Source organism: Trichoderma evansii, assembly GCF_050947405.1.
Source record: "Trichoderma evansii strain SZMC 28006 chromosome Unknown GGI43scaffold_4, whole genome shotgun sequence".
Taxonomy (NCBI): Eukaryota; Fungi; Ascomycota; class Sordariomycetes; order Hypocreales; family Hypocreaceae; genus Trichoderma; species Trichoderma evansii.
Window position 1 is genome coordinate 1,330,247 of NW_028145202.1, and position 22,000 is coordinate 1,352,246.

Genomic DNA, 22,000 nt, shown 5'->3' on the forward strand with positions numbered 1-22,000 from the left:
AGCGAGTGACTTGCACTCCTTGCCCAGCCACCGCCATTCCGTAGCTTCCGCCGCCCACGTGCAGCCTCACGCGCAGTATCGTCATAACTTCAACCCCCAGCGCCTCACCTGCTAGTGCCCAGTAGCAACCGCCATCATCCTCCCACCAAACGAAACAAACCCGCGCCAGCTCCGCCCGGCTGCCGGTTCGGCTGAACTCCGTCCTGTCGCCCAACTTTCTTATCTATCGACCTGACGATTGTCGCGCTGGCCTGCGAGCCCGAAGAATCTCGAGTACCAGCCCCAGACGTAGTTTGCAACTATGAGCTCTTTTGAGAAGTCCGTCAAGGGGGCAACCAAGATCAAGGTGAGGACGATTCCAGCGTTGGGTAACAATGGCGATGACGATGGAGGATGTCATCTGAGGCTATGGGGCATCTGTCCATCTCAGGCTGGATCAGGCAAGGCAGACCAACCAGATCGCTAACCGCTGCTCGTGTATGCAGAATGCTCCCCCCAAGACGAAGTATATCGAGCACATCCTGGTCGGCACTCACTCTGGCGAGGCTGGCATCGCCGAGGTCCTCCGCGCGCTCCAAAACCGGCTGCACGACTCAACATGGACCGTCGTCTTCAAGAGCTTGATGACGGTTCATCTCATGATCCGTGAGGGGTCTCCAGAGGCTACGCTTGCTTACCTGGCTCGGCACCGAAACATGTTGGCCATTAGCAACTTTGCAGACGGTCCGTCCCTACCAAAACGATGAGAAGCTACAAATGCAAAAGAGGACTGACACTCTACTTAGCCCAGACCCAAGGCCGGAACATCCGTCACTATGCGAATTACCTCATCGAGCGAGTGCGCGCGTATCGCGATACCAAGACTGATTGGGTTCGGGCCCCAGAATCGCGGCTGGAAAGACTCACGGTTGACAAGGGGCTGCTGCGAGAGACGGAGATTGTTCAACACCAGATAACGGCGCTGTTGAAATGCGACGTACGTGATAATCCAAAGACCTCTCTTTTCTTGACTATGAATGCGAAGCTTACCCCTCCTATAGCTGCTCGACCAGGAGCCGGAGACCGAGATCACGATTGCAGTATTTCGATTACTGGTCCTTGACCTCTTGCCTCTGTTCCAAGTCTTAAACCAGGGCCTCATTAACATTCTTGGTTAGCTATAGATGTCCCTGAAGTATCACCTACCATGGTTAATCTAACATCATCATAGGCCACTTCTTTGAGATGTCTAAGCCGGATGCCGATAGAGCTATGGAAATCTACCGGACCTTCACGAAGCACACCGATTATGTCGTCCAGTATCTCAGCACTGCCAAGCAATGGCAACACCACACCAGAGTAGAAGTTCCCAAGCTAAAGCATGCGCCTGTCAACTTAGGCCGTCAGCTTGAGGAATATCTCAACGATCCTGATTTTGAGATTCACCGAAGACAGTACTTGGCAGAACAGGAAGCGAAGAAGGGAGGCAAAACATTGAAGTCCAAATCTACGAAGAACGGAGTCGACTTCCCCAAGGCGCCTTCTCCTGCAGCCAATAATCCTTTCCCTGCTCCCGGCAGCGCCAAGACCGAGTCGAAGCCTCAAGCAAATAAGGGACCAGACCCTGACCTCATCGACTTCTTTGACTCAATTGAGCAGAACCAGATCCCGATGCAAGTCACCGCCGCCGCTCAACACCCTCCTCCTCTTCAAATGCCCATACAAACCCAGGGGCCGGAGTTGGCCTTCCAGGGGCAACAACCTGTTGGCTTAGGATTTCAACCAAACAATTTCGTGCAGCAGCCTACAGGATTTGTCCAGGGCAATGCTTTCCCGCAACAAGATAATGGATTTATGCAGCCTCCTGCACAGCTGCAACCAACCATCACCGGCTTCAGTGGCTTCGGACAGGATTTCCAGCAAAATGCTCTGGGCCCCATCCCTCAGAATACGGTTCCCAATTTCCAGGCTCCTGTTCAACAACAACAACCTGTCGGTCTTCAGCCTACTGGTCTTCAGCCTACTGGTCTTCAGCCCTCGCTAGCTGCTCCGCATATGACCAACCCCTTCCGTCAGTCTATGCTAGTAGCGCAGCCAACGTCTTCTTCTCAGCTGTCAACACCAACATCGAGCACGCCTACTCTCAACCGGCAATCTACTAACCCTTTTGCTCGATCGACAAACTCTCCAGGCCAAAATACGAGTCCCTTCCAAGCTCAGCCTGTGCAGCCCCAGCCTACGAGCACCAATCCTTTTGCTCGCAATGTTCCCACCGAGACGCCGGTGCAGCAGCAGTTTCCAGACCAGCAGCAGCAGTCTTCAGGGCTTGCTCCACAGCCAACTGGCGTTACCAATCCGTTCCGCCAGGGCGCTTTTGTGGACCACAACACTGGCCTGGGCTGGCAGCATAACGCGACGCCCATCGGTGGTGGTATTGACCACATTCAAACTGTGCCAGTGTTCCCTCGCCCCGCGCAGCAGACACCCTGGCAGCAATAAACTAGGACTGAGATATTGCTCGCTACTCTTCATTTTCGTACTGCTCTTTTTGAATCATGTAAGCTCTTGCGATCTAGGAGTCTGGATTTCGTCATTCTTTTTCATCGCTTTTCCTTTCATGGGTCATTGGTTGCTAGGGTTTTGCACTTTTTCTACTCCAAATATCGCATTATCCAGCGAGGCGTTTATTGGCTTTTTCTTTTTCTTTCGTTCAATAGGGAGAGGAGGTAGGCCTGTGGATTATTATTATTCTTATTAGTCAGAATTCTCGAGAAATTATTCTTCTTAGTATGCAAATTCACACAGCTTATTAGGATAACGGACGTGGCGGCTAGCACTTAGAGATGAACACTTTATTGAAGGCGAAGATGAGATGAAAAGGCCTGGGCAAACTGGGACGAGCGAGGTGGGCGAACAGGTATTTTTATGCGGTGGGCAGTTTTTCTTTGGCGATAGAGATGCAAAGAGTATGATTCATAAACAGTTTTGTTTTTTAATTAAGCTCTTTATGTATTCTCTAGCCTAACATTAACATGTCTGGTATTCATCATAAATTGAAATATGAATTGGAAAAAGAAAAAATTGTGAAAGACACCAGTCTTTAGACGCCGGCCTCCCTGAAAACATTTCCATTAGGATGAAGTATCATGGCTTCCGTCCTGATATGTTCTCTCCCTGTTGACGCCTGAAAAATGCAACCCAAGACACACAAATATACTCTAGAAGAATGATATTAAAACTGAAGATGTCATGACAGTGAATTCTTCAGAATATATCATCCACGTCCATCTTCCCACCAACTGACACCGCCGCAGCAGCCTCCAATGAAGCCGCCACCGTAGCATCTTCTCTGGTATCTTTATCATCCTCAATGAAGACCCCCAAGCCAGAGAAGGCCTCGAACAGCGCTCTTGTGAGGTATTCTTCAGAACTGTATCCGCCGACAATGTAGTCTTCTTTCGTGCGCGTAATATCAAGCCACTCGCTCTTGTACTGCGATAGATTCTCGCTGGCCAAATCAATTCTCTGAGGCGCCAGATCCAGGCCGCCAAACGGATCGTATGGCTTATCATCCGCCACAGGGACTCGCTTGTCTCGCAGACCACGAATCGACAAGCCACTGCCTCCCAATGCCGCAACAGCATCCAGCGTGGCGTCACGCTTCTGCTGTCCCCGTTTCTTGAGCATTACCCGGTCAACCGCCTCCACAGCATGTCCGAGTTCTGCGTTCTGCAGAGAATTGAGCATCTCTTCGCGGAACCTAGCAGCGTTGGCCTTTTCTTCGGCATCCTCTTGCAGTTCTTGTATACGGCGCTGGCGAGCTGCCTCCTGCTCCTGGGCGAGGCGCTTCTGCCGTGTCTCGTCGGATTCACGGGCGAGTTTGCGGTTGCGTTCGATTTCGGCCTTGTGCTGGGCCTCCCATTCGGCGAGCTGAACCTCTGCCTTTTTCCTAGCTTCATCGCCTCCATTGACGAGGTCGTCTGTGAGGCACTCCACCATATAGAGATAGTCGTTGTACGCATCCAGGCTTTCAAAGTCGTCCTCGGCCTTGTTAAACACCGCCGCTACCCTCTTTCTGATATCGACCTCCCGCTCAACCTTCAAGTCGCCAAAGAAGGCCGTCTTGAAGCCCCTCAGACGCAGCGTCTTGTGGCATCCTGCATAGGGGCACTGATTAGGGCCGTCCTTGAAGATACGCTCGACGCAGGTCTTGCACATGCGGTGGTAGCACTCGGTGTTGATACGGAACTCCATGTCCTTGTTGAAGTAGCGGGTCGTTTTGCATACGGGGCAGGCTTCGTCGTCGTCGACTGGCGGTAGGGGGGCGGAGATGAAGGCTGCGGAGGAGTTGTTGGAGGCATGGCGCATCGAGACGGTGCTGGTGCCGCCTGGGCGAGACATTATGCTGAAGAGTGTGGTGGATTGGCTATGAGATTGTCGATGGATGGGGAGAGGTCGATTTGGAGATTTAAGATGAAAGCATGCAGAGAGCTCTGGAGCCGATTCGACCCCAGCGGCGATCGCGTTCGTTAAGCACAATCAGGCTCAATCGTATGATGATTGTTCTATATCTGCTGTGATTATATCCTGGCGCAATTTATGTAACCGACAACAGTTTGCGGTTTGGTTTGGGGATGACTCGTGATATGTAAGAGACAGCGGCCGTGATTCCATCCAAATGGCTGACTATTCATTTTAGCTGACCAAAACCAGCGGATAGCTTTCCGCCCTTGCATCGATACCAAAGCTTGGGGCGCGCTGCTAGATGTTGGACAGCCGGCATACCATTGGCTGCCTTTTTCAGCCGCCTAGCGGAACCTCTCTATTAGCGCATTTGCCCCTCCACGCTTAGCTGAACTTCCACCCGCGTCCATTGTCTACCATGCGTTAGGCCATTACAGTTGACGAAAAAAGAAGAGCTGCGACACCAAAACTTGCCAGTTGCACAGCAGTGTTTTTTAGCCATGGCTGACAAAGGTACAGACATTCTTAAGATTCTTTTTTCTATAATCACGAGCTGCGCTACACTTTCCTCTTTATTATGTTCATTCTGCGATGCCAATAGCTAACCAGCTGTCTAAACTCTACAGATCCCTCCCCCGCCGAAGTGGCTGCTGCGAAACAGAAGGAAGCCGAGGAGCAGGCTGCGCTGCCTTACAAATGGAGCCAGACCATTGGCGAGCTGGACCTCTCCTTCAACGTGCCCGGAAACTATAAATCAAGAGATCTCGTCGTCGATATCAAGAAGCTGTCCATCGTTGCGGGTGTCAAGGGACAGGAGCCTATCATCAAGGTATACAGCATTCCTTCTTTCATACCCCTGATATGCGCCAATGTTTCTAGTCTGCATAATATGCTTTCCCACGTCTTCTTTGATTCCTTTCTTCCCTTCCCTTGTACTTTAAGAATATCCGGCCACGTTATCTATATATATATACATTTACTCATATCGAATGTCACTGATAGGGCGACCTCCCCCATGCGATCCGCGTTGACGACTCGACTTGGACCCTGTCCACCAACTCCGATGGCACCAAGATTGTAGAGATCCACCTCGACAAGGTCAACAAGATGGAATGGTGGCCACACGTCGTCACCAGCGCGCCCACCATCGACGTCACCAAGATCCAGCCCGAAAACTCAAAGCTCTCCGACCTCGACGGCGAGACCAGGGGTATGGTTGAGAAGATGATGTTCGACCAGCGACAGAAGGAGCAAGGCCTACCCACCTCAGACGAGCAGAAGAAGATGGATATCCTCAAGAAGTTCCAGGAGCAGCACCCGGAGATGGATTTCAGCAAGGCCAAGATCCAGTAAAAAAAGAACCGAGGGAGGGTATTGTATAAAAAAAAAAAAGGAAAGAAATAATAATGAATAAATGATTGCATAAAAATAAGGGGGTATCATCGTGATTCAAGTGCCATGGCGGCTCGCTCTAAGAATGAGTTGAAGTCTCTGACCTGTCTGAGAATCCCTCCCGTAAAGCTGGATGAGCTAGCCTGTTCCGATACGCGAGACACAAGCAGCTCGAGGTTGGCCAGCTCGGCCTCCTTTTGCGCCGCGCGCGAAAGCTCTGGTGCTTCCCTGCCTTGTTCTACGGCAAGATCTACATCATGCATGAGAGAAGATGCATCTAGACAATACTATAGGACACATTTTTGTTAGCATAGCTTTACATAAGATTTGGATTGTCCATACCTTTGATTCTCGAGTATCAGCCTCATGCTTGATTCTGATGGCGTCCATTCGGAGAGCAACCTGCTCCCTCTCAGCTTTGACACGCATAATTTCTTCGCGCAAAGCCATCTTCTCTTTTTGCACATGCCGAAGCCGTTTCCGCAAGGAGTGCCAGTGATTTAAGTGGATAGCCTGAAAAGCATTTTTCATCAGTATTGCTCCAAATGATTTCAAGCGCGCTCAGTAAAAACATACATGCTGAAGGAACCGAGATTTGAGCTCTTCTCTGTAAGCTTCTATAGCTCGCATCTTGATGCGATATTCCTTCTTTTTTGCTGCATCTTCCGCACCAGCAGATAATTCCTGAAGCTGCTCCAAGGTCGTAGAGATCACTTCGTCGCAAACCTGAGCGAATACGTCGATAACGCTTTCTCCCCCGTGGTTCATAAACGTCATCTCGTTCTGTAGCGGATCTAGATCGTCATCTTCGTTGCCGCGCTTCTTGAGGTTGACAAACCGCTGGACCGTGATTTCAATCATTCCACCATCGCCTTCGCTCTGGTCACTGTGCCTCTTCTTTGTTCTTGCCTTCTTGGGCTGTGGTTCTTCATTCTCATCATTGATATCTTCTGGTTGTGCTTTAACTCGCTTCCTTGGTTTAACAGGTTTCGGTTTAGTAGTAGGTGGCTTCTGGATAGTTGGGCTCTTGCTGGGGCGCCCGCGCTTTCGTTTAGGAGGAGTTGGTAGTACGGGTTCTTCAACTTCAGCTTCGTCCTCGGTTTCTTCCCCCCTTTCTGGCTCAGATTCTGGTTCAGGTTCCGGTTCTTGTTGTGCTTCTGATTCTAGCTCAGGTTCGAGTTCGGTCTCATCAGGTTCAGGCTCTGACTCAGGCTCTTCCGTTTCTTCTCGTATATCATCCAGTGGCTGTGAACCCAGTTCTGGAGAGGGTTCTCGTGGTCTCCTAATGCGTCTTGTCTTCAGAGCTTTTGGTGTGTCCTCTTCCTGTTCTTCCACATCTTGCTCTTCCTCTTCCTCTTGCATCACTATGCTTTCTTCAATGACCAAGTGGGCGGCCTCCATTAACTCATCTTCTTCTATGTCAGCTTGTTGGGGGAAGCCATCAGAAGACAGCTCATCGGCCAGGTTGCTCGCTTCTTGGCCAAATACTGTTGCAGCCGACCTCCTAGATGAGGCTGCATCACTACGGCGCAGCTTATTCACGAGAGGAGATGAAGGCATAGGAATTCCATCATCTGATGATATCACGCCCATCAGCTTGATACTGGAACTCATAGTCTCGCTCACGGGCACGCGACGCCGCTTCCCGCTTCCTGGCGCATCCGCAGGAGACTCTGTCACCTCTTCAATCGTCTTCTCGGATCTGCGCGCCGAAGGTGATTGCAAAAGCGCAGCCGATATGGCACCGGGGTGTGGCGGTAAATTTTCGAGCTCATCTTCGTCTTCCTCTATAATCATAGGAATGGTTGATCTTACTGAACTTGAAGGTTGTGGTACTCGGATTCTGCCAGCTCTTGGTGTAGGTTCGTCTTCGTCCATCTCATCATGATCCAGCATTGGTTCACTCGGCGCATCTGGCAGTTCGCTCGACGGGTTTTTAGGCGGCTGAGGTCGGCCCCTTCGCCGTCGAAGGGTAGGGCTCTGTGCATGCTCTGGAGAAGTTGAGGTCGTCGCATCTTTACGCAACCTCCTTCGTTTTGCCGAGGTCGTAGGGGAGTATTTAGCATTGGCGGCGGGACTCGAGGCTGATGCGACTGATGAGGCAATGGCAAGACCGGAGATGTCGAGGCTGTTGATGTCGAGGCTGAAAGACTCTTCGTCTACGTTGGCGCGCCTATAAAAGAATAAGCGACTCTTCCAGAATATTTTTATTTGGCATGAAGCTTACTGAGCACCGCGAAGACGCTCATTCAGGCGATCCGCGCGGCTTTGTCGTCCTGTCATTGTGTTAGAGTGGGCTTCGAGATAGCGGCGCAAGAAGCATTTTTGGAGAACGACATGCCTGTAGCCATCGTAAAGGCAAAGGTGCAATTGCACTAAATAGCTTCTACATGTGGAATCTGAGAGACGCTGATCAAGATATTATCATGTTCTTGAGCGCATATAAATATAGTAGCTTGCAGTTATCGTGACTTGGAGGTAAGTTAAAAGTTGCGACACTCGCAGATGCAAATCTGAGATGTACCGAGTCGAAGGTGCTAAAAATGGACTAGGGCGGCAGCTTGGACGCGACTGGTTCGAGACACGCGTTGATGGGCTCTGTCTGGATGGTGGGGTTCAGGCCATTTCGTACTTGAAGTTACACTCGTTAATGCAACTTACAGCGGGATGTCGTGCTGTATGTGGGGTAAAATGAATAAGGAAAGGTCTTGAGTGCTAGAAATATTCTCTTTCATCGTTTTAAACAATGGTGACATGGTGATGTTAATGTGTGTATATACGTTATATACTTTTGATGATCCGACACTCCCTTCCAGGTTCCCAGCAGTGTGCCAGGCCCGCCGTCCATATGCCGCCAATTTATACAGGTAGACAGCTTCTTAAAGATCAAACTATTCCTATGGTAACACATGCCAATAAGGCATGTACAAAAAAAAAAGATCAACGCCAACATCCATGCAATTCGTTATGACAACTATAAATCCCCCTGTGCCCCTGCCTCCGCAGGCTTCTCAATGGCAACCCATTTCATTGCTTCATCATCGAATCGATGGCTGTATACCTTATCAGCTGAGCTGCAAAGAAAAAAAAAAGGCCTTTATGACTTACTCGTGAAATTCTGTACTTGTCAAAGCCTTCTTCCCATATTCAGCCTGCAGCATGTCCTGATACCGATAGGGGATCTTGCAGGGTACTCCTTCAAATGTTGTGTCTCGTAGGGGGAAGACGTAGGTATCCTGCGTGGCACATTAGTTATATGCGAATGGCAAACGTTGATTCAACGCAGCTATTTGTCATACCCGATATTCATGACCATATTTGTCATATAAAATGCCCTCTCCTTCTTCATGATTCAAATCATATCTTGCAGCAGTAATGTCGATGTAGAGTCCAGTCTGCATATCAATCCACCGGCCATCAATAACATTAGATTTGTCGTCCTGTTCTCGGTGTTTGAAGTATGGATTGATCTCAAGCTGGAAGTAGCGGCCCTCTTCCATGGCGCCGTACTTGTAATAGTATATGGTCATGTTGTGATAAGCAGCCAGGTAGTACATGTCTGCCTCTGTGATTTGAACATCGGCATCATAATCCCACGGCATGACCTTGAGATTGCGAGTTAGTTGATCGGATTCACCAAAAATTCGATGCGTAATGGGTTAGTAGAATTACCTTCTTCCCCCACCACCATCCGAGCAGAGTGCCATGCATCAGCCATGTCTGAACACCCAAATCTCTAAACGTTGCCAGATACGTCTGCACTAAGACCTTGATCGCCTCTCTCTGCTCGGGGTCTTCGAGAAGTACGTGGGTGAACCGAGCATCATAGTGGACATCGTAACTACCAAAGACGTGTTAGACCGGCATTTGATCCAAATAAAAAGTGGTGCTGGTTGTAAATCCTGATCAAAACACTTACGGGCTCTCATCTATGGCTCTTGTTAGCATGTATACCACACGTGCTGAGAAGACGGCGGCCGCCGCGTAATCACACATCAAATCCACTCACGGAAATATTTGGGTACGGTAGCCTTGCTGGACTTTCCAGAAGGAGCAGCACTAATAGCCCATGCTAACGCTGCCCATGTGGCTGCGACAACAGATCGCTGGAGGCTGAGCGTGCAGGGCTTCATCGGTGGCAGATTTTGATATTCGTCAGTAGAGGCCGGCCTCTCTTGTCTGCTCCAGAATCCCTTTTATTTTTCTCGACTGGCAACTGGGAGCTCTATAGAGCCCAACTAGCCCTCTCATTAATTAATAAATCCAACTCCAGAGTGGAACTGGACTGGTGCTGCTTCCGCGTCGGCAATTCGATGCCGCGAAGGGGGACTAGAATGCGGCCACTCGGCAGCGACGTTTCGGCGGCGGCAGGCCAATTTACATGGGCTGGACGCGCGTATGGACCCTATCTAGGTATCCTCAAGCGGCTAGAGATGCGGTTCCAAGTCCCTATCGGTGAAGCGTCATACCCGTTGCTTCTTACTTGCTGCTTCTGCTTAGGAGAAACCGGAGATCGACACGACTTCACCCTTTGATGCAAAACCCCTGGATCTGACTGCTGAAAATTTCCATGTACTACTACTATGGGTACATGCCCTCGCTGTGGTGACATCACGCGACGCCGGCTCGAGATTCCAGAGCGTCTGAAAACGGGGCTTCAGAGGATTATTGAGCTATAACTCTTGCGCTAGCGATCTATCTACCGGCTTTGGTTTACAATATTGCCCCATTGCAATCACTCGAGATTTGATGGCTTGCTGTTGGCTCGAGACGTAATAGTGACAGCCAATAAGGCGTGCGTTAGCCAGCGATGCTCTACTAGATTAGTACCTGCCTGTAACAGCGGCTTTGCGGGGGATTCAGACGACGATCAAAGATTTGCTGCAGGGAGCACGTGCGCTGTGGCTTCGCATAGAAATGCATCCAAGCACAGCAACTTTGGGTGGCGGCGGGAGATCCTGAAAGCGGCAACAAAGACACGAGCAAAGCGAGAGGCACGTTTCTGAAACGTGAAACGCACACGCACACGCACACATTGTTACGTACCACCTCGTGTTATGTATGTGCTCCGTATCCCCAACAGTTTTAATTGTCTTCTTTTTGGATAAGGCTATATCAGTACGGATTGTAACGTGTAATATTCTTATTGCCTGTCTCAGCAATAATATAGTTTTCATCCCAGTCTCTTTAGGTTTTAAAAGGGGGATAGAAGCTTCAGTGTGGAACACAGACCAGAAGTGGCTGTAGTAAGCCAGAGAATCTAGTGCCTCACACTCCAAATCTCCCTCCCTTATATGACTAAGATGCATCTATCAGGGTATCGTCACTAAAGTGGGGACGTGCCGTGCTTCCAGCGTTACAGCATAGCCTGGACCTGGGGTCTGACGCAAGCTTGGCCTCAGCTCCACGTTTACAGCTTCATCTCAGGATTCGACCCCAAACAACAACACCAAAGCTCCCTATTCGCGATCGCTGCGATCGTCCGACTGGCCTCGATGCCTGTATTCTCGTAACATCTATTGCTTGGTTTCTTTTTCTTTCCCTATACCGTCACTTTCTAGCTATTCGATTCTAGAGCAGCGGCAAGGCTTGAGCTGCCGCGAGCCCGCATCATGGGAGCCTGGAACGTAAGATGGGATCCTCGCATCGAATGAAATATCGCGAACATCAAGCTAACTTGTGCCGCCTAGATCTTCCGCATCTTGGGCGACTGCCTGCATATGCTCTCCAAGGGCATCCTTATCTTCTCCATCCATAGAAACCGCAGCGCGGAGGGAGTCTCCCTTATCACACAAGGGCTCTACGCCATCGTCTTTTGCTCGCGATACCTCGATCTGTTCGGAGAGCGCTCAGCATGGAACGCTATATTCAAAGTAACATACATTGTTACGTCGTTCTATATCTTGGGTGTTATGCAATGGCTGTTCCCTCGGTCTCGAGAACGTGAGATCTCCTGGAAGCTGGGAGCTATCATTCTTGGTGGCAGTCTTGCTCTCTCTCCCTTTATCATGATGATTTTCGAAAGCAAGAGAAGATGGGGATTCTTTACTGTACGTCTATTCAGAAGCGAAGTCAGGAAGAATGTTCAAATACTGACCATCATCATAGTGGATGTGGGTTTTCTCAGAGATCCTCGAATCCGTATGTGTTCTGCCCCAGCTGCTGCTGTTGAGACAGACCACAGTTCCTACCGTTATCGATTCGTTCTACCTCCTAGCACTAGGTTCCTACAGAGCCATGTATTGCGTGAACTGGTTTGTGCGAGAAATGGACGTAAACGACCGACCGCCCGATGCTATTGCCGTCATTTTCGGCATCATTCAGACTGCTCTATACATCGACTTTGCTTGGGTCTACTACACCAGACAGCGGGTTAAGCTCCGTGGTGGCGGTGTAGTTGATGCCGATGATCTGAACCGCGGATGGTTCCTATACCGCATCTTTGGCAAGCACGCTGCGCCTAACGACGAAGAAAGCGGCCACGGTGACTCGGGTGGTGGCCGGGCGAGATGGGGATCTCGTGGCATCTCGGTCAGTGCCGACGACGGCGTATTGGAGTCGGAGAGAGACAACCGCGATCATCACGATGGGCTCGATGTCGCGGCGGATCCTGATGCCAGGATGCATGACCCTGATGAGCTGGCCAAGGCCATGGACGACGACGATGATGATGACGAAGAGGATACTCCCCTGCGTGGTGGGAGCTCTTCTCAGACGCACACACCGCCAGGAATCCGAAGTGGGAATGAATGGACCGATTAAGACATGTCCCCTTGGTTTCTTGGATACCGTATCTCTGAAGGAGAAGCAATACAGGATCACAGTCACAATATCAACATCGTACTCTACGGATTGGATAACATATAACCTTTGTCTTTGTTTTCCGCAAAGCATGTTTTGGGGTATCTCTTTATTTTTCTAAGTTGGGTTTGGTTACATGTATGGGAATCAAGGAGTAGTGAGGGGGGGAATTTCATGGCTGGAAGATGGTTACTATATCTAAACTACGTACTCTAGTGGCATGAATATACACTTATGACAAAGTAATTTACGCTTCCGAGAACGACTTTGGGCCGCGGACCGTGGGATTTCTTTTACTAGCCGAAAGAAGATCCCCAGGGAATATGAGCCCTCGGCTTCATGGCAGTGGAGTCGCGGGACTCGTCCCGAGAGTGCGGAGTACATGCAGGCATCAGACTTAGCATATCACTAGTAGCACGCATGTGAACGTCAGGTCACTTTCCAAAGTAAATGTCACATTGCGCGGTAGAAAACGCTCGCGTGAAAATTGAAACGCCGGGGACTTTTCGTCACCCCATATGTACACAATACTCAGTACATGAGAAAGCCCCCCCTTCCTGAGAAACAGACGAGCCTGAGAAGATCGATGTCTTCCTCTTTGTCCTGCTCGTTCGAACTCAGTTCCAAATAGCCTAAACCTATAGACGTGATTTTCCAACCACCGTACATAACGCCTAGCAGTACCCAAGTAAATAAGACATGAAACGTAACAGTCGCCAAATATAAGCAAGAATGCCAACCGAAGAGCTTGAAAAGGCTGTTGAAGAAAATAGTAAAAAAGTAGTTCAAAGGATCCCTCTCTTAAAAATTAAGCCACTACCGAGCGAAGCGGCGCTCAAAGGCCTCGTAGAGCTTGGGGCTGATCTCATCGCTGCTCATGCCCTCGACCTCGAGCAAGACACCCTTCTTAGCGTAGTGGTTGAGCAGTGGCTCGCTGTTCTCCTGGAACTTCTTGAAGCGTGCGCGATAGGTCTCCTCGTTATCATCCGGGCGCTGAACGAGGGGCTCGCCAGTGACGTCGTCGCGGCCAGGAACGCGGGGCCGGTTGAAGGTTGTGTTGTACACGCGACCGGAAGGCTCGTGCACCCATCGGCCGGCGATGCGCTCGAGAATAACAGAGAAAGGAGTCTGGATGGAAACGACAAGGTTCATGGGAACGATCTTGTCGAGGGTGACGGCCTGGGGGACGGTTCGGGGATAGCCATCCAGCATGAAAGACGCAGAAGGATCCTCTGAAGCCTGTGGAATGGAGTGCTCATCGATTTGGAAAGGCATTGAATTAAAGTGATCCATGGAAGAGGAGCTGTAGGAGCCTTCGGTAGAGGTTGCTTCGGCAGAGAGTGTCATGACCGGAGGTCGGCCTCCGTAAAGCCATCCTCGGGATCGAAGCTCTCCTGAGATTAGACGAAGCATCAAGTCGTCAGCGACTAAGCCTCCGGCCTTGATAGTGTTTTCGGCCATGATACCTAAAGGAAAATGATTAGCTACCAGCAATATTAATAACAAATATGGATATTTGACATACCGAGAGGCGTCCTGTTCTTGACATTATGGCGGAGAAGGTCGCCTGTGCTGATGGCCTTGAGTTGAGGGAAGCGCTTCAACAGCCTCTCACTCTGCGTCCCCTTGCCCACGCCGGGCGCGCCAACTAGAATTACTCGTGCTGCTCTCCTAAGTTGCATTTCTAGGAAATTAAAGACGATTTATTTGTCTATGTAGAGACGATATTGGAACCGCCGCCGCGGACACGATCCTCTGCAGTCTAGAGGTTGGAAATAACGAGGTATCAAACGTTGAAGTGTTGCCTGCGTAAGCAGCGCCGAAGACGGCCCGTTGTTGAAAAATAGGTAGGAAAAGAAATAAAAAAAGTTTACGTGGAACAGCAAAAGTTAAACAGACATGTGGCCTTGCAGCAAGACTAATGTATGCAAAACAAGCCGTCTGCCACAGACAAGGAATGAAAGGATATTATATATAAGACGGTGACAAAGCAGAGAACAGATCGGGGGATGGAAATTAAGTGACCGCGAGGGAAGGACGTGTTAATAATGTTGAGTGAGTTGTCGATAAAGACCCGGCCCTGCCATGGCGGGACGGGCGGGGGTCCAGCCCAGCATGTGGGAACCGAAGAAGCGCCGCACGGTGGCTGACGACATGATATAGGCCTGAGCAGACAGTGCGGTGACAGCCGATGGCACTTTGTGGGCAGCCAAAAGATGGTGGGATGAACGTCTGTTTGCTAGACGGAAATCGCAGAAAGTGGACAATCAGCAGCGATGGTTGAGAGCTTAGCTCCAATCTCCGGACGGGACACACGAGCCCAGAGGCGCCAGATTCGAGCGAGGCGCCCTGGAACTGCGCCGAAAGCGAACCGCTGACGGGCTCGGAGGGTTTCTTCGCCCTGGAACTTGCACTGAAAGCGGCACGCACGCAGCCCGCGGCGGGGAAGACAGGCGCTGCCGCAACGTGCGCTGCTGGAGGGGTCCCCGGGCAGTGGCGCTACCCAGCTGCTAATAGCCGGCGTCTGCCTGTTCTCGATGCGCCGATTCTTTGGCCAGCGGTCGGCTCAACAAAGCTGGGGCGGGTCTCGCCCCGAGTCGCAAATCGCAGCCTTTGTGCGACGAAACGTCCGTCACGTCATTTATCCGCAGGACAATTGATTCAAAGCAGTAATTATCAGAGAGACGCTGTCTACTAGCTGTGCGGACAATTCGGTCCGCGGCGGACCGAGCCCAAAAGGGCAAAATCTCATCTGTTATAGGAGAGGGACAGAGATGTGATGCTTGTGAGATCCCACTTCTGCTGCTTAGCGGCAGTATATAAAGATGACGAGAGTGCCCGTGCTTTTTGCTCTTTCGGCCTCTGGTTTCCGTTTATGGGCAACTGGCTAGGCCTATAACTCCGAAAAGACAATGGATGAGAAAATGGCCTGCTCTGCTGCTTGGCAAGTCTTCGCCGTGTGCTAATTGGCCGGTTCCTACCTCGTCTGGGCTCATAATAATACTCCGGGGGACAATCGTGTTTCACTTTTGGGCTCCGGCGTTGAGTCGGGCCACGATGGAATTTACCGAGCAATCTCCAGCAAAGAACGAGAGATGCCCGATGTCATTCACAGGCATGCGGGTTGCATGCGCTGTGGACTGAAAATAGCAGTCAGAGGACCAAGTATGAGTATCAATATGCCCTACTGCCCCTTACTGCAGAGCTTGGAATTTCAGATCATGGTTTGGGCATTTGCTGCTGTAAATGGCCGTGTTCTCCCTTGCTGGCATCTTATCTCTTATCAATACATTTTCTCTTCCTTACATGAACCAGCAATTGCATTGTTTCACGCTGCCGCACAAAACACATTGTCCGAGGCTGTACATGTTCATGTACTCCAGACTAAGCAGGCAAGGAAGCCCAACGCTCAGTCTGGGGGATAAGCCAGAGCCATATCCAGCCCGATGATGAGTGTCGTGCATATCTCCCCACGGATGACAGCGTCTGCCAACGTCTGCCAGCATCTGCTATTCGTAGGCCTGTAGAACGCTGCATGCTGTAGCACAGACCGCACCTTCACATTCCCCAATCTCCACGATTGACAAAGCAAGCGGACACACTCAATCTCTTGCCAGCAAAGCATACACGTATTACACTTTTTCCATCCCCCAAAGTCCGGCATGTCCGAGTCCGAGACACTCAAATCAGCGCTCTCGTATTATGTAATAAGGCCTCGACTCTCCGCAAGCCCGTCTCACTCAGGCACTCAGGAGATATTATGTCACGTGATCTCGCCTGCCAGATGGCTTCAGCCCAACGGCTCCACCAAATCTGCCGCTGGAAACTCTGATCCAGCCTATGGCATGCCAGCTCCTGGCTTCTGACGTGTAGCGCACCAAAAGCAGACTGGATTGTACTCTTGTAGACCCTGGCCTGGTTCCGTTCGATATTCTTTCTCTTCATCATCCCTCCTATCCGCCACATTCGACTTCAATTCATCCCCCATTCTCTGTTCTGTATTTCTTGTATCGGTTTTTTGTTGTCGCTGTAATCGAATCTTTTGTCTGCCTCGGTCTGTAATTCTCACATCTGCTCGCAATGAGCGCCTCATCCAGCATCGCCCGCAGGGCTATAGCTCGCAACCCCTTGCTTGGCCCATGTAAGTTTGTTCCAAAGCCTCCTTTACAGACCGCCAGGTTTGTTGACTCTCTCCGAAGCAAGACATTTATCCAGAGGCGTTTCGCCAGCCCTTATCACCAGACATATTGCCCGACAGACCCAGATTCCTGCCTTGGCTCTGCTAGTCCCGTTGCGCCAATTGGGAACCGAGCCTCATCGACCGGATGCGCCGTCTGGACCGCCTCCAGGATTCAATGCCGAGCAGGCTAAGAAGCCGCTGCCAAAGGACCCCTCGAGTGCCGCTAAGAAATCTGATGCCGATACAAAATCAAAGGATGCCGCTGCTGCGCAAGCTGGCAAGACCGCCGATGAGGCATCATCGACAGAGCTAGCAGCTAAGAAAGACGAAAATTCGCAAAAGGAGCTCACAAAGAAAAAAGAGGAGGAAGTCAAATTGACAACCTGGCAAAAGGTTAAGAAAGAAGCCCAGCATTATTGGGATGGAAGCAAGCTCCTTGCTACAGAGATCCGAATCAGCTGGAGGCTAGCACTCAAGATGGCCGCCGGCTACGAGCTTACCCGCAGGGAAAATAAGCAGCTTCAGCGCACTGTGAAAGACCTGGGCCGACTTGTTCCCTTCTCCATCTTCATCATTGTCCCCTTGGGTGAAGCTCTGCTGCCTCTGGCCTTGAAGCTCTTCCCCAACATGCTCCCCAGCACGTTTGAGGGTCAAAAATCCAAAGAGGCAAAGGCTACCCTGCTGCGGTCTACGAGGAAAGAGGTCAGCAGCTTCATTCGCCAGACGCTGAAAGAGACCGGCCTTCCCCTGAGCCAGGCAACGGCCCAGAAGGAAGAGTTTGCCAAGTTCTTCCGCAAGGTCAGAGCCACTGGAGAAGCGCCCACTGACCAGGACGTTATCAAGGTGTGCAAGGTCTTCCGCGACGACATGACTCTGGATAACCTGTCACGACCTCAACTGGTGTCCATGTGCCGCTACATGGGTCTCAACACCTTTGGCACAGACGCCATGCTGCGATACCAGATCCGCCATCGCATGCGTCAAATCAAGCGCGACGATAAGGCCATCGCCTATGAGGGCATTGACAGCCTGACAGTTGCAGAGCTGCAGCTAGCTTGCGCTGCCCGCGGTATTCGCACACACAGCGTCTCCCCTGCTAGAATGCGGGCTGATCTGCAGACTTGGTTGAACTTGCGTCTCAAGGAGGGCGTTCCCTCTACCCTGCTGGTCCTGAGCAATGCTTACATGTACGGCCAAGGTTCCGGCGAGGGCTCGAGCCAGATTGAGGCCCTTGTTGGTGTGCTTTCCTCCATCCCCGAGGAGCTCTTCCACGAGATCGAGCTGGAGGTCCACAACGCTGAGGGCGCCGCTACCAACAAGCAGCGTCTCGAAGTCGTCAAAGAGCAGCAGGATCTCATTGAAGAGGAAGAGATGCAGAACAAGGAGAGCCAGACAACTGGCTTTGCTACTCCCCGTGATGTCGATGACATTGACGAGAAGGAAGAGCGACAAATGTCCGCCGCTGAGAGTGGCTTAGAGACAAAGCCAGCTGGCGAGATGGTCGATGCCGAGCTGGAGCAGATTAAAGTCATTGAGGCTGAGAAGAAGGCCGATGCTAAGGAGCAGAAATAATGACAAATCATGAAACGATAAACATGTAAAAAAGAGCAAAAAAGAAAAAAAAAAAAAGATCACAAAGGAGGCAAATCCACGGCGTACGCAATAGCGCCGGCAGTCAAACGACTTGTTATTCTTATTTCATATGTACACAAGGGGCTTATCACAACATACCCGAATGGATAAGGGGCATGTTACTAACTAACAATAAGCTGGATGATGCAAACATGGAAATTATATGGGCGGCGGGCGGCATAGACATCTCGACACAATCAGGAAACAACAAATAGACTACGCATAACATTATAATTGCTTACTACAATGTGCTTGACCTGGTTAATTGCTATGTGATGAATACATGTCCAAACTAAAATACAAGCTTCCAGCTTGCAGCAGTCGTCTAACAAATGTTGAAATGGCAGCGTACTACCTGTGTATAGGGTATGTATGTACAAGTGAAGCGTTTCAAATACGCTGGGAAAAGCTGCCACCAATCGTCGGTTCTGGCTGCGAGGCTGTTGCGTCATCATGGCCCACGCAGGCACTAACTTGGAAGGCAGCATCGAGCAGGTACTAAACCCGGGCAACAGAAGTGGATGAGGGTGCTTCAGCTTTGCGCAGAAAAGGGGAATGAGATTTCAAAATGAGATTTACAAACATTTAATTAAATCAGTACTGCCATTAATTCATTTCACCTGATTCTTTCATCCACGATGTCTTCACGTCGATGCTGATGGTATGCGCATTTCAAAAATCCCATCCCACTATGTACCTGAGACGGCTGTGGAACCCGGCGCATGTACCTGCTAATTGCGCGCAGCTTTCACACAGCCTCAAGTCATTCCAGCCAACTGACAGCCCACGCTCTCGCTAGCCTTGGAATCTACGCCACCTATTCTCAACTCTTACTTCTCGACGTCTACTTGCAGCTCTCCCTTACATCATTCGACCATAACTGCACCTCTTCAAGGTCGAGAGAGCCTTGATCTAATTGTTGTAGCTCACGCTTGGGCATCTCTCTAGACTCATAGCCTTAGCTTCCGTTATCCGAACAATCATCACTATTCAGCCAAGCTTCCCGCAGATGCTCCGACCATGACGAGCCCCCAAGACAACGACCAGGACGACTTCTCCAACGTCACTTGGAGCGAACATGTACACGAGCAGGCAGCGCGCTCTGCAGCTGTCGCCGCCGCCGAGGGCGGAGGCCCCATAGAGGAGATTGGAAACAGCTCGGCGAATGCCATCGGCCGTGAGAAGCTCGACTGCACCGTTGGGTCGCCCATCAAGGAGAATGACGGCACCAAGGATGCCTTTGTGTCCTACCTCGTCACCACTCACGTACGTATATCATATTCACGATTGCGAGCGGCTGTTTGCTCTTGCTCTTCTCTTATTCTCTCCCTTCTTACCCCGCCTTGAAGCTGTCCCAAGGTGATGCCCTACTGGAGCCTGCTAGCTAACACAACGTACAACATGGCCTTAGTCTACATTCCCGTCCTTCCAAAAAGAAGTTACAACAGTGAGGAGGCGCTTCACGGACTTCGCTTTTCTGTTCAAGCAGCTCATGCGAGACTATCCGGCCTGCGCCGTCCCGCCAATTCCGGATAAGCAGCGCATGGAGTACGTCCGTGGCGATCGCTTCGGCAATGACTTCACTTCGCGGCGCGCCCACTCGCTGCAGCGATTCCTGAACCGTCTGTCACTTCACCCGGTGCTGCGCAGGAGCACCATTTTGCACAGCTTCCTCGAAAGCCCCGACTGGAATGCGACGGTCAAGAGCCGCACAACTCGTGGCAGCATAGCGAGCGATCCCGGCGGTTCCAGCGGCGTTTTCGACAACTTTGCGGATACCTTTATCAACGCTTTCACCAAAGTCCATCAGCCTGACAGGCGGTTCCTTGAGGTGAAGGAGAAGAGCGATAAGCTCGACGAAGACCTCGGCCATATCGAAAAGGTCATTGCCCGTGTGGCCCGCCGAGAAGGCGACCTAGAAACTGATCTTCGGGATCTAGCGGAGCAATTCCAGAAACTCATCACCCTTGAGCCTGGTATCGAGTCTGCTGTCCACGCGTTCGCTGCTTCTATCGAAGATACGGCACAGCACCTTCACCAGCTGAAGGATGTTACAGACCAAGACTATCTTGGGTCACTTCGCGACATGCAGGCTTTCTCTCTTGCTCTCAAGAACCTACTTAAAGCCCGAGAACAGAAGCAGCTTGACTACGAACAGCTAACGGAGTACCTAAACAAATCTACGTCTGAGCGTGATTCTTTGCGCTCCGGCCACGGCGCACCCAGCGGACCAGGTGGCTTCATCCGTGCCAAGATCGAAGATGTCCGTGGAGTGGATCACGAGCAGGCTCGGCGAGAGCGCACCAGAAAGCTAGAGTTACGAGTCGAGGAGCTCAGCACCGAGGTTGAAAACGCCCGTGAAACTAGTCATCGGTTTGACGACGAGGTGATTCGCGAGGTTGCTGACTTTGAGCGCATCAAGCGCATTGAGATGAAGGCCCAGCTTGGCGGCCTGGCAGATGCTCATGTCAAGTTCTACGGCGACGTTGCCGAGCTATGGGAGCAATATGTTATGGAGATGGAAAAGGAGGGGGTTGTTCCCATAGCGTGAGAGTGAGCTAAGAGATATGATATTTAATGCGATATTGATGACAAACTATTTGCAGCGGTCTTTTTTTGTTTTCTTTTTCTAAGTCAAGAGGGAGGGAAGGAGTGTGATATAGGAACTGGTATTGAGGTATGCGTGGGCGTAATGTTGAAGGGGAGGAAAATATAGATCCCTGTTTGGAAAGGGTTAGAAATAATAATGACAGATATTTAATATATCAACCTACTTATCACACCTAAGAAGCGTCTCAGCAATGGATATATGGCCTAGCTACGGAATATACTAGCATATAATAGTTTTGGTAGCGTAACAGAGCATAACCAAGCCCCCAGGCTGAAACAGGGGCACATTCGGGATGTGGCGGTGGGGGAGGGGCGCAAGAGCTCATGTCGTCTCTCAGATACAATACGGAGTACTCCGTATGGCAGATCGGATTTCTATTTTTATATGGATCCGATGGGACTTGCTAAAACATAACTAGCCGCTGTCTTTTTGCTTCGGAACTATTTCATAGGAGACTGACTCTAGAAGTACCTCAGCCCCGATAATGGAACGCCTCCTTAGAACGGGTTGACACTTGCTGAATGACGCGGCCAAGATATTCGGCTACTCTTCAAAGCTGTATCTATATGGATATCTTGTTTCATAACTGCCTCTCCACAAAAATTGTAAATGCTTTTAGCCGTTGTTGGACTACCAGCTACTCTAGTATACCTGTCAAATCCTAGTCCAGAGCCGCAGCATGAATCGCCGCATGAATAACTTCGTAGAACTATATGCCTTACTGGCAAGTAAATGGATAAAGAATTAACCAACAGAGTATTCTTTTCCAAAATCTAAGCCATTTTCATGACGGTCTTGATGACGACTGTAGTGGCAACTATAATCTATCTCAGGAAAATAGACCCTGGGGAGAAATAGACTCAAGAAGATATACCCGTTCTAGAAAGATTCTACATGCATAGCATAGTAATACCGGGTTCTTTGAAAGCATACCCCGGATA

General features: G+C 50.5%; 9 protein-coding genes across 9 annotated transcripts; 5 read left to right on the forward strand and 4 right to left on the reverse strand.

Moving 5' to 3' along the window:
- The first annotated feature begins 208 nt into the window (after positions 1-208).
- On the forward strand, positions 209-2,861 carry GGI43DRAFT_294006 (ANTH domain-containing protein). Its single transcript, XM_083201418.1, has 5 exons — positions 209-346; positions 486-723; positions 786-976; positions 1,041-1,152; positions 1,211-2,861. The coding sequence occupies exons 1-5, from the start codon at positions 302-304 to the stop codon at positions 2,476-2,478; spliced, it is 1,854 nt and encodes a 617-aa protein (XP_083063416.1). The 5' UTR covers positions 209-301; the 3' UTR covers positions 2,479-2,861.
- On the reverse strand, positions 2,862-4,718 carry GGI43DRAFT_293925 (TFIIH/NER complex subunit TFB3). Its single transcript, XM_083201416.1, has one exon. The coding sequence runs from the start codon at positions 4,378-4,380 to the stop codon at positions 3,244-3,246; it is 1,137 nt and encodes a 378-aa protein (XP_083063417.1). The 5' UTR covers positions 4,381-4,718; the 3' UTR covers positions 2,862-3,243.
- Positions 4,719-4,803: 85 nt separating this feature from the next.
- On the forward strand, positions 4,804-5,872 carry GGI43DRAFT_398290 (HSP20-like chaperone). The gene is made up of 3 exons (XM_083205207.1): positions 4,804-4,956; positions 5,070-5,272; positions 5,446-5,872. Exons 1-3 carry the CDS (start codon positions 4,944-4,946, stop codon positions 5,794-5,796), a joined length of 567 nt encoding a protein of 188 aa, XP_083063418.1. The 5' UTR covers positions 4,804-4,943; the 3' UTR covers positions 5,797-5,872.
- Positions 5,850-8,353, reverse strand: GGI43DRAFT_398294 (uncharacterized protein). The gene is made up of 5 exons (XM_083205208.1): positions 8,177-8,353; positions 8,063-8,111; positions 6,412-8,008; positions 6,178-6,348; positions 5,850-6,122 (listed from the first exon to the last, which is right to left on the reverse strand). Exons 1-5 carry the CDS (start codon positions 8,184-8,186, stop codon positions 5,883-5,885), a joined length of 2,067 nt encoding a protein of 688 aa, XP_083063419.1. The 5' UTR covers positions 8,187-8,353; the 3' UTR covers positions 5,850-5,882.
- Positions 8,354-8,809: 456 nt separating this feature from the next.
- On the reverse strand, positions 8,810-9,968 carry GGI43DRAFT_381274 (LicD family-domain-containing protein; the record flags this gene model as incomplete). Its single annotated transcript, XM_083203100.1, has 6 exons — positions 8,810-8,888; positions 8,944-9,071; positions 9,135-9,440; positions 9,508-9,676; positions 9,755-9,764; positions 9,845-9,968. The coding sequence occupies 6 exons, from the start codon at positions 9,966-9,968 to the stop codon at positions 8,810-8,812; spliced, it is 816 nt and encodes a 271-aa protein (XP_083063420.1).
- Positions 9,969-11,447: 1,479 nt separating this feature from the next.
- Positions 11,448-12,597, forward strand: GGI43DRAFT_381275 (ER lumen protein retaining receptor-domain-containing protein; the record flags this gene model as incomplete). Its single annotated transcript, XM_083203101.1, has 3 exons — positions 11,448-11,462; positions 11,526-11,885; positions 11,944-12,597. The coding sequence occupies 3 exons, from the start codon at positions 11,448-11,450 to the stop codon at positions 12,595-12,597; spliced, it is 1,029 nt and encodes a 342-aa protein (XP_083063421.1).
- An 855-nt stretch (positions 12,598-13,452) lies between these two features.
- GGI43DRAFT_381276 (adenylate kinase ADK2) lies at positions 13,453-14,318 on the reverse strand (the record flags this gene model as incomplete). The annotated part of the gene is made up of 2 exons (XM_083203102.1): positions 13,453-14,102; positions 14,162-14,318. The coding sequence occupies 2 exons, from the start codon at positions 14,316-14,318 to the stop codon at positions 13,453-13,455; spliced, it is 807 nt and encodes a 268-aa protein (XP_083063422.1).
- A 2,154-nt stretch (positions 14,319-16,472) lies between these two features.
- Positions 16,473-18,517, forward strand: GGI43DRAFT_294116 (LETM1-like protein-domain-containing protein). Its single transcript, XM_083201419.1, has 2 exons — positions 16,473-16,777; positions 16,836-18,517. Exons 1-2 carry the CDS (start codon positions 16,717-16,719, stop codon positions 18,386-18,388), a joined length of 1,614 nt encoding a protein of 537 aa, XP_083063423.1. The 5' UTR covers positions 16,473-16,716; the 3' UTR covers positions 18,389-18,517.
- A 445-nt stretch (positions 18,518-18,962) lies between these two features.
- Positions 18,963-21,238, forward strand: GGI43DRAFT_398303 (sorting nexin-4). The gene is made up of 3 exons (XM_083205209.1): positions 18,963-19,109; positions 19,248-19,714; positions 19,860-21,238. Exons 2-3 carry the CDS (start codon positions 19,469-19,471, stop codon positions 20,997-20,999), a joined length of 1,386 nt encoding a protein of 461 aa, XP_083063424.1. The 5' UTR covers positions 18,963-19,109; positions 19,248-19,468; the 3' UTR covers positions 21,000-21,238.
- Positions 21,239-22,000: the final 762 nt, after the last annotated feature.

Excerpts from the sequence above, each read along its gene's own strand:
- GGI43DRAFT_398303 (XM_083205209.1), top strand. The coding sequence starts at position 19,469 with ATGACGAGCCCCCAAGACAACGACCAGGACGACTTCTCCAACGTCACT. Across the intron at positions 19,715-19,859 it reads CCTACCTCGTCACCACTCAC|TCTACATTCCCGTCCTTCCA; the intron begins GTACGTATATCA and ends ACATGGCCTTAG.
- GGI43DRAFT_398290 (XM_083205207.1), top strand. Across the intron at positions 5,273-5,445 it reads GACAGGAGCCTATCATCAAG|GGCGACCTCCCCCATGCGAT; the intron begins GTATACAGCATT and ends TGTCACTGATAG.
- GGI43DRAFT_294006 (XM_083201418.1), top strand. The coding sequence starts at position 302 with ATGAGCTCTTTTGAGAAGTCCGTCAAGGGGGCAACCAAGATCAAG. Across the intron at positions 347-485 it reads AGGGGGCAACCAAGATCAAG|AATGCTCCCCCCAAGACGAA; the intron begins GTGAGGACGATT and ends TCGTGTATGCAG. Across the intron at positions 724-785 it reads CATTAGCAACTTTGCAGACG|CCCAGACCCAAGGCCGGAAC; the intron begins GTCCGTCCCTAC and ends CACTCTACTTAG.
- GGI43DRAFT_293925 (XM_083201416.1), bottom strand. The coding sequence starts at position 4,380 with ATGTCTCGCCCAGGCGGCACCAGCACCGTCTCGATGCGCCATGCCTCC.
- GGI43DRAFT_398294 (XM_083205208.1), bottom strand. Across the intron at positions 6,349-6,411 it reads AATCTCGGTTCCTTCAGCAT|GCTATCCACTTAAATCACTG; the intron begins GTATGTTTTTAC and ends AATGCTTTTCAG. Across the intron at positions 6,123-6,177 it reads CTGATACTCGAGAATCAAAG|TATTGTCTAGATGCATCTTC; the intron begins GTATGGACAATC and ends TGTGTCCTATAG.
- GGI43DRAFT_294116 (XM_083201419.1), top strand. The coding sequence starts at position 16,717 with ATGAGCGCCTCATCCAGCATCGCCCGCAGGGCTATAGCTCGCAACCCC. Across the intron at positions 16,778-16,835 it reads CAACCCCTTGCTTGGCCCAT|CAAGACATTTATCCAGAGGC; the intron begins GTAAGTTTGTTC and ends CTCTCTCCGAAG.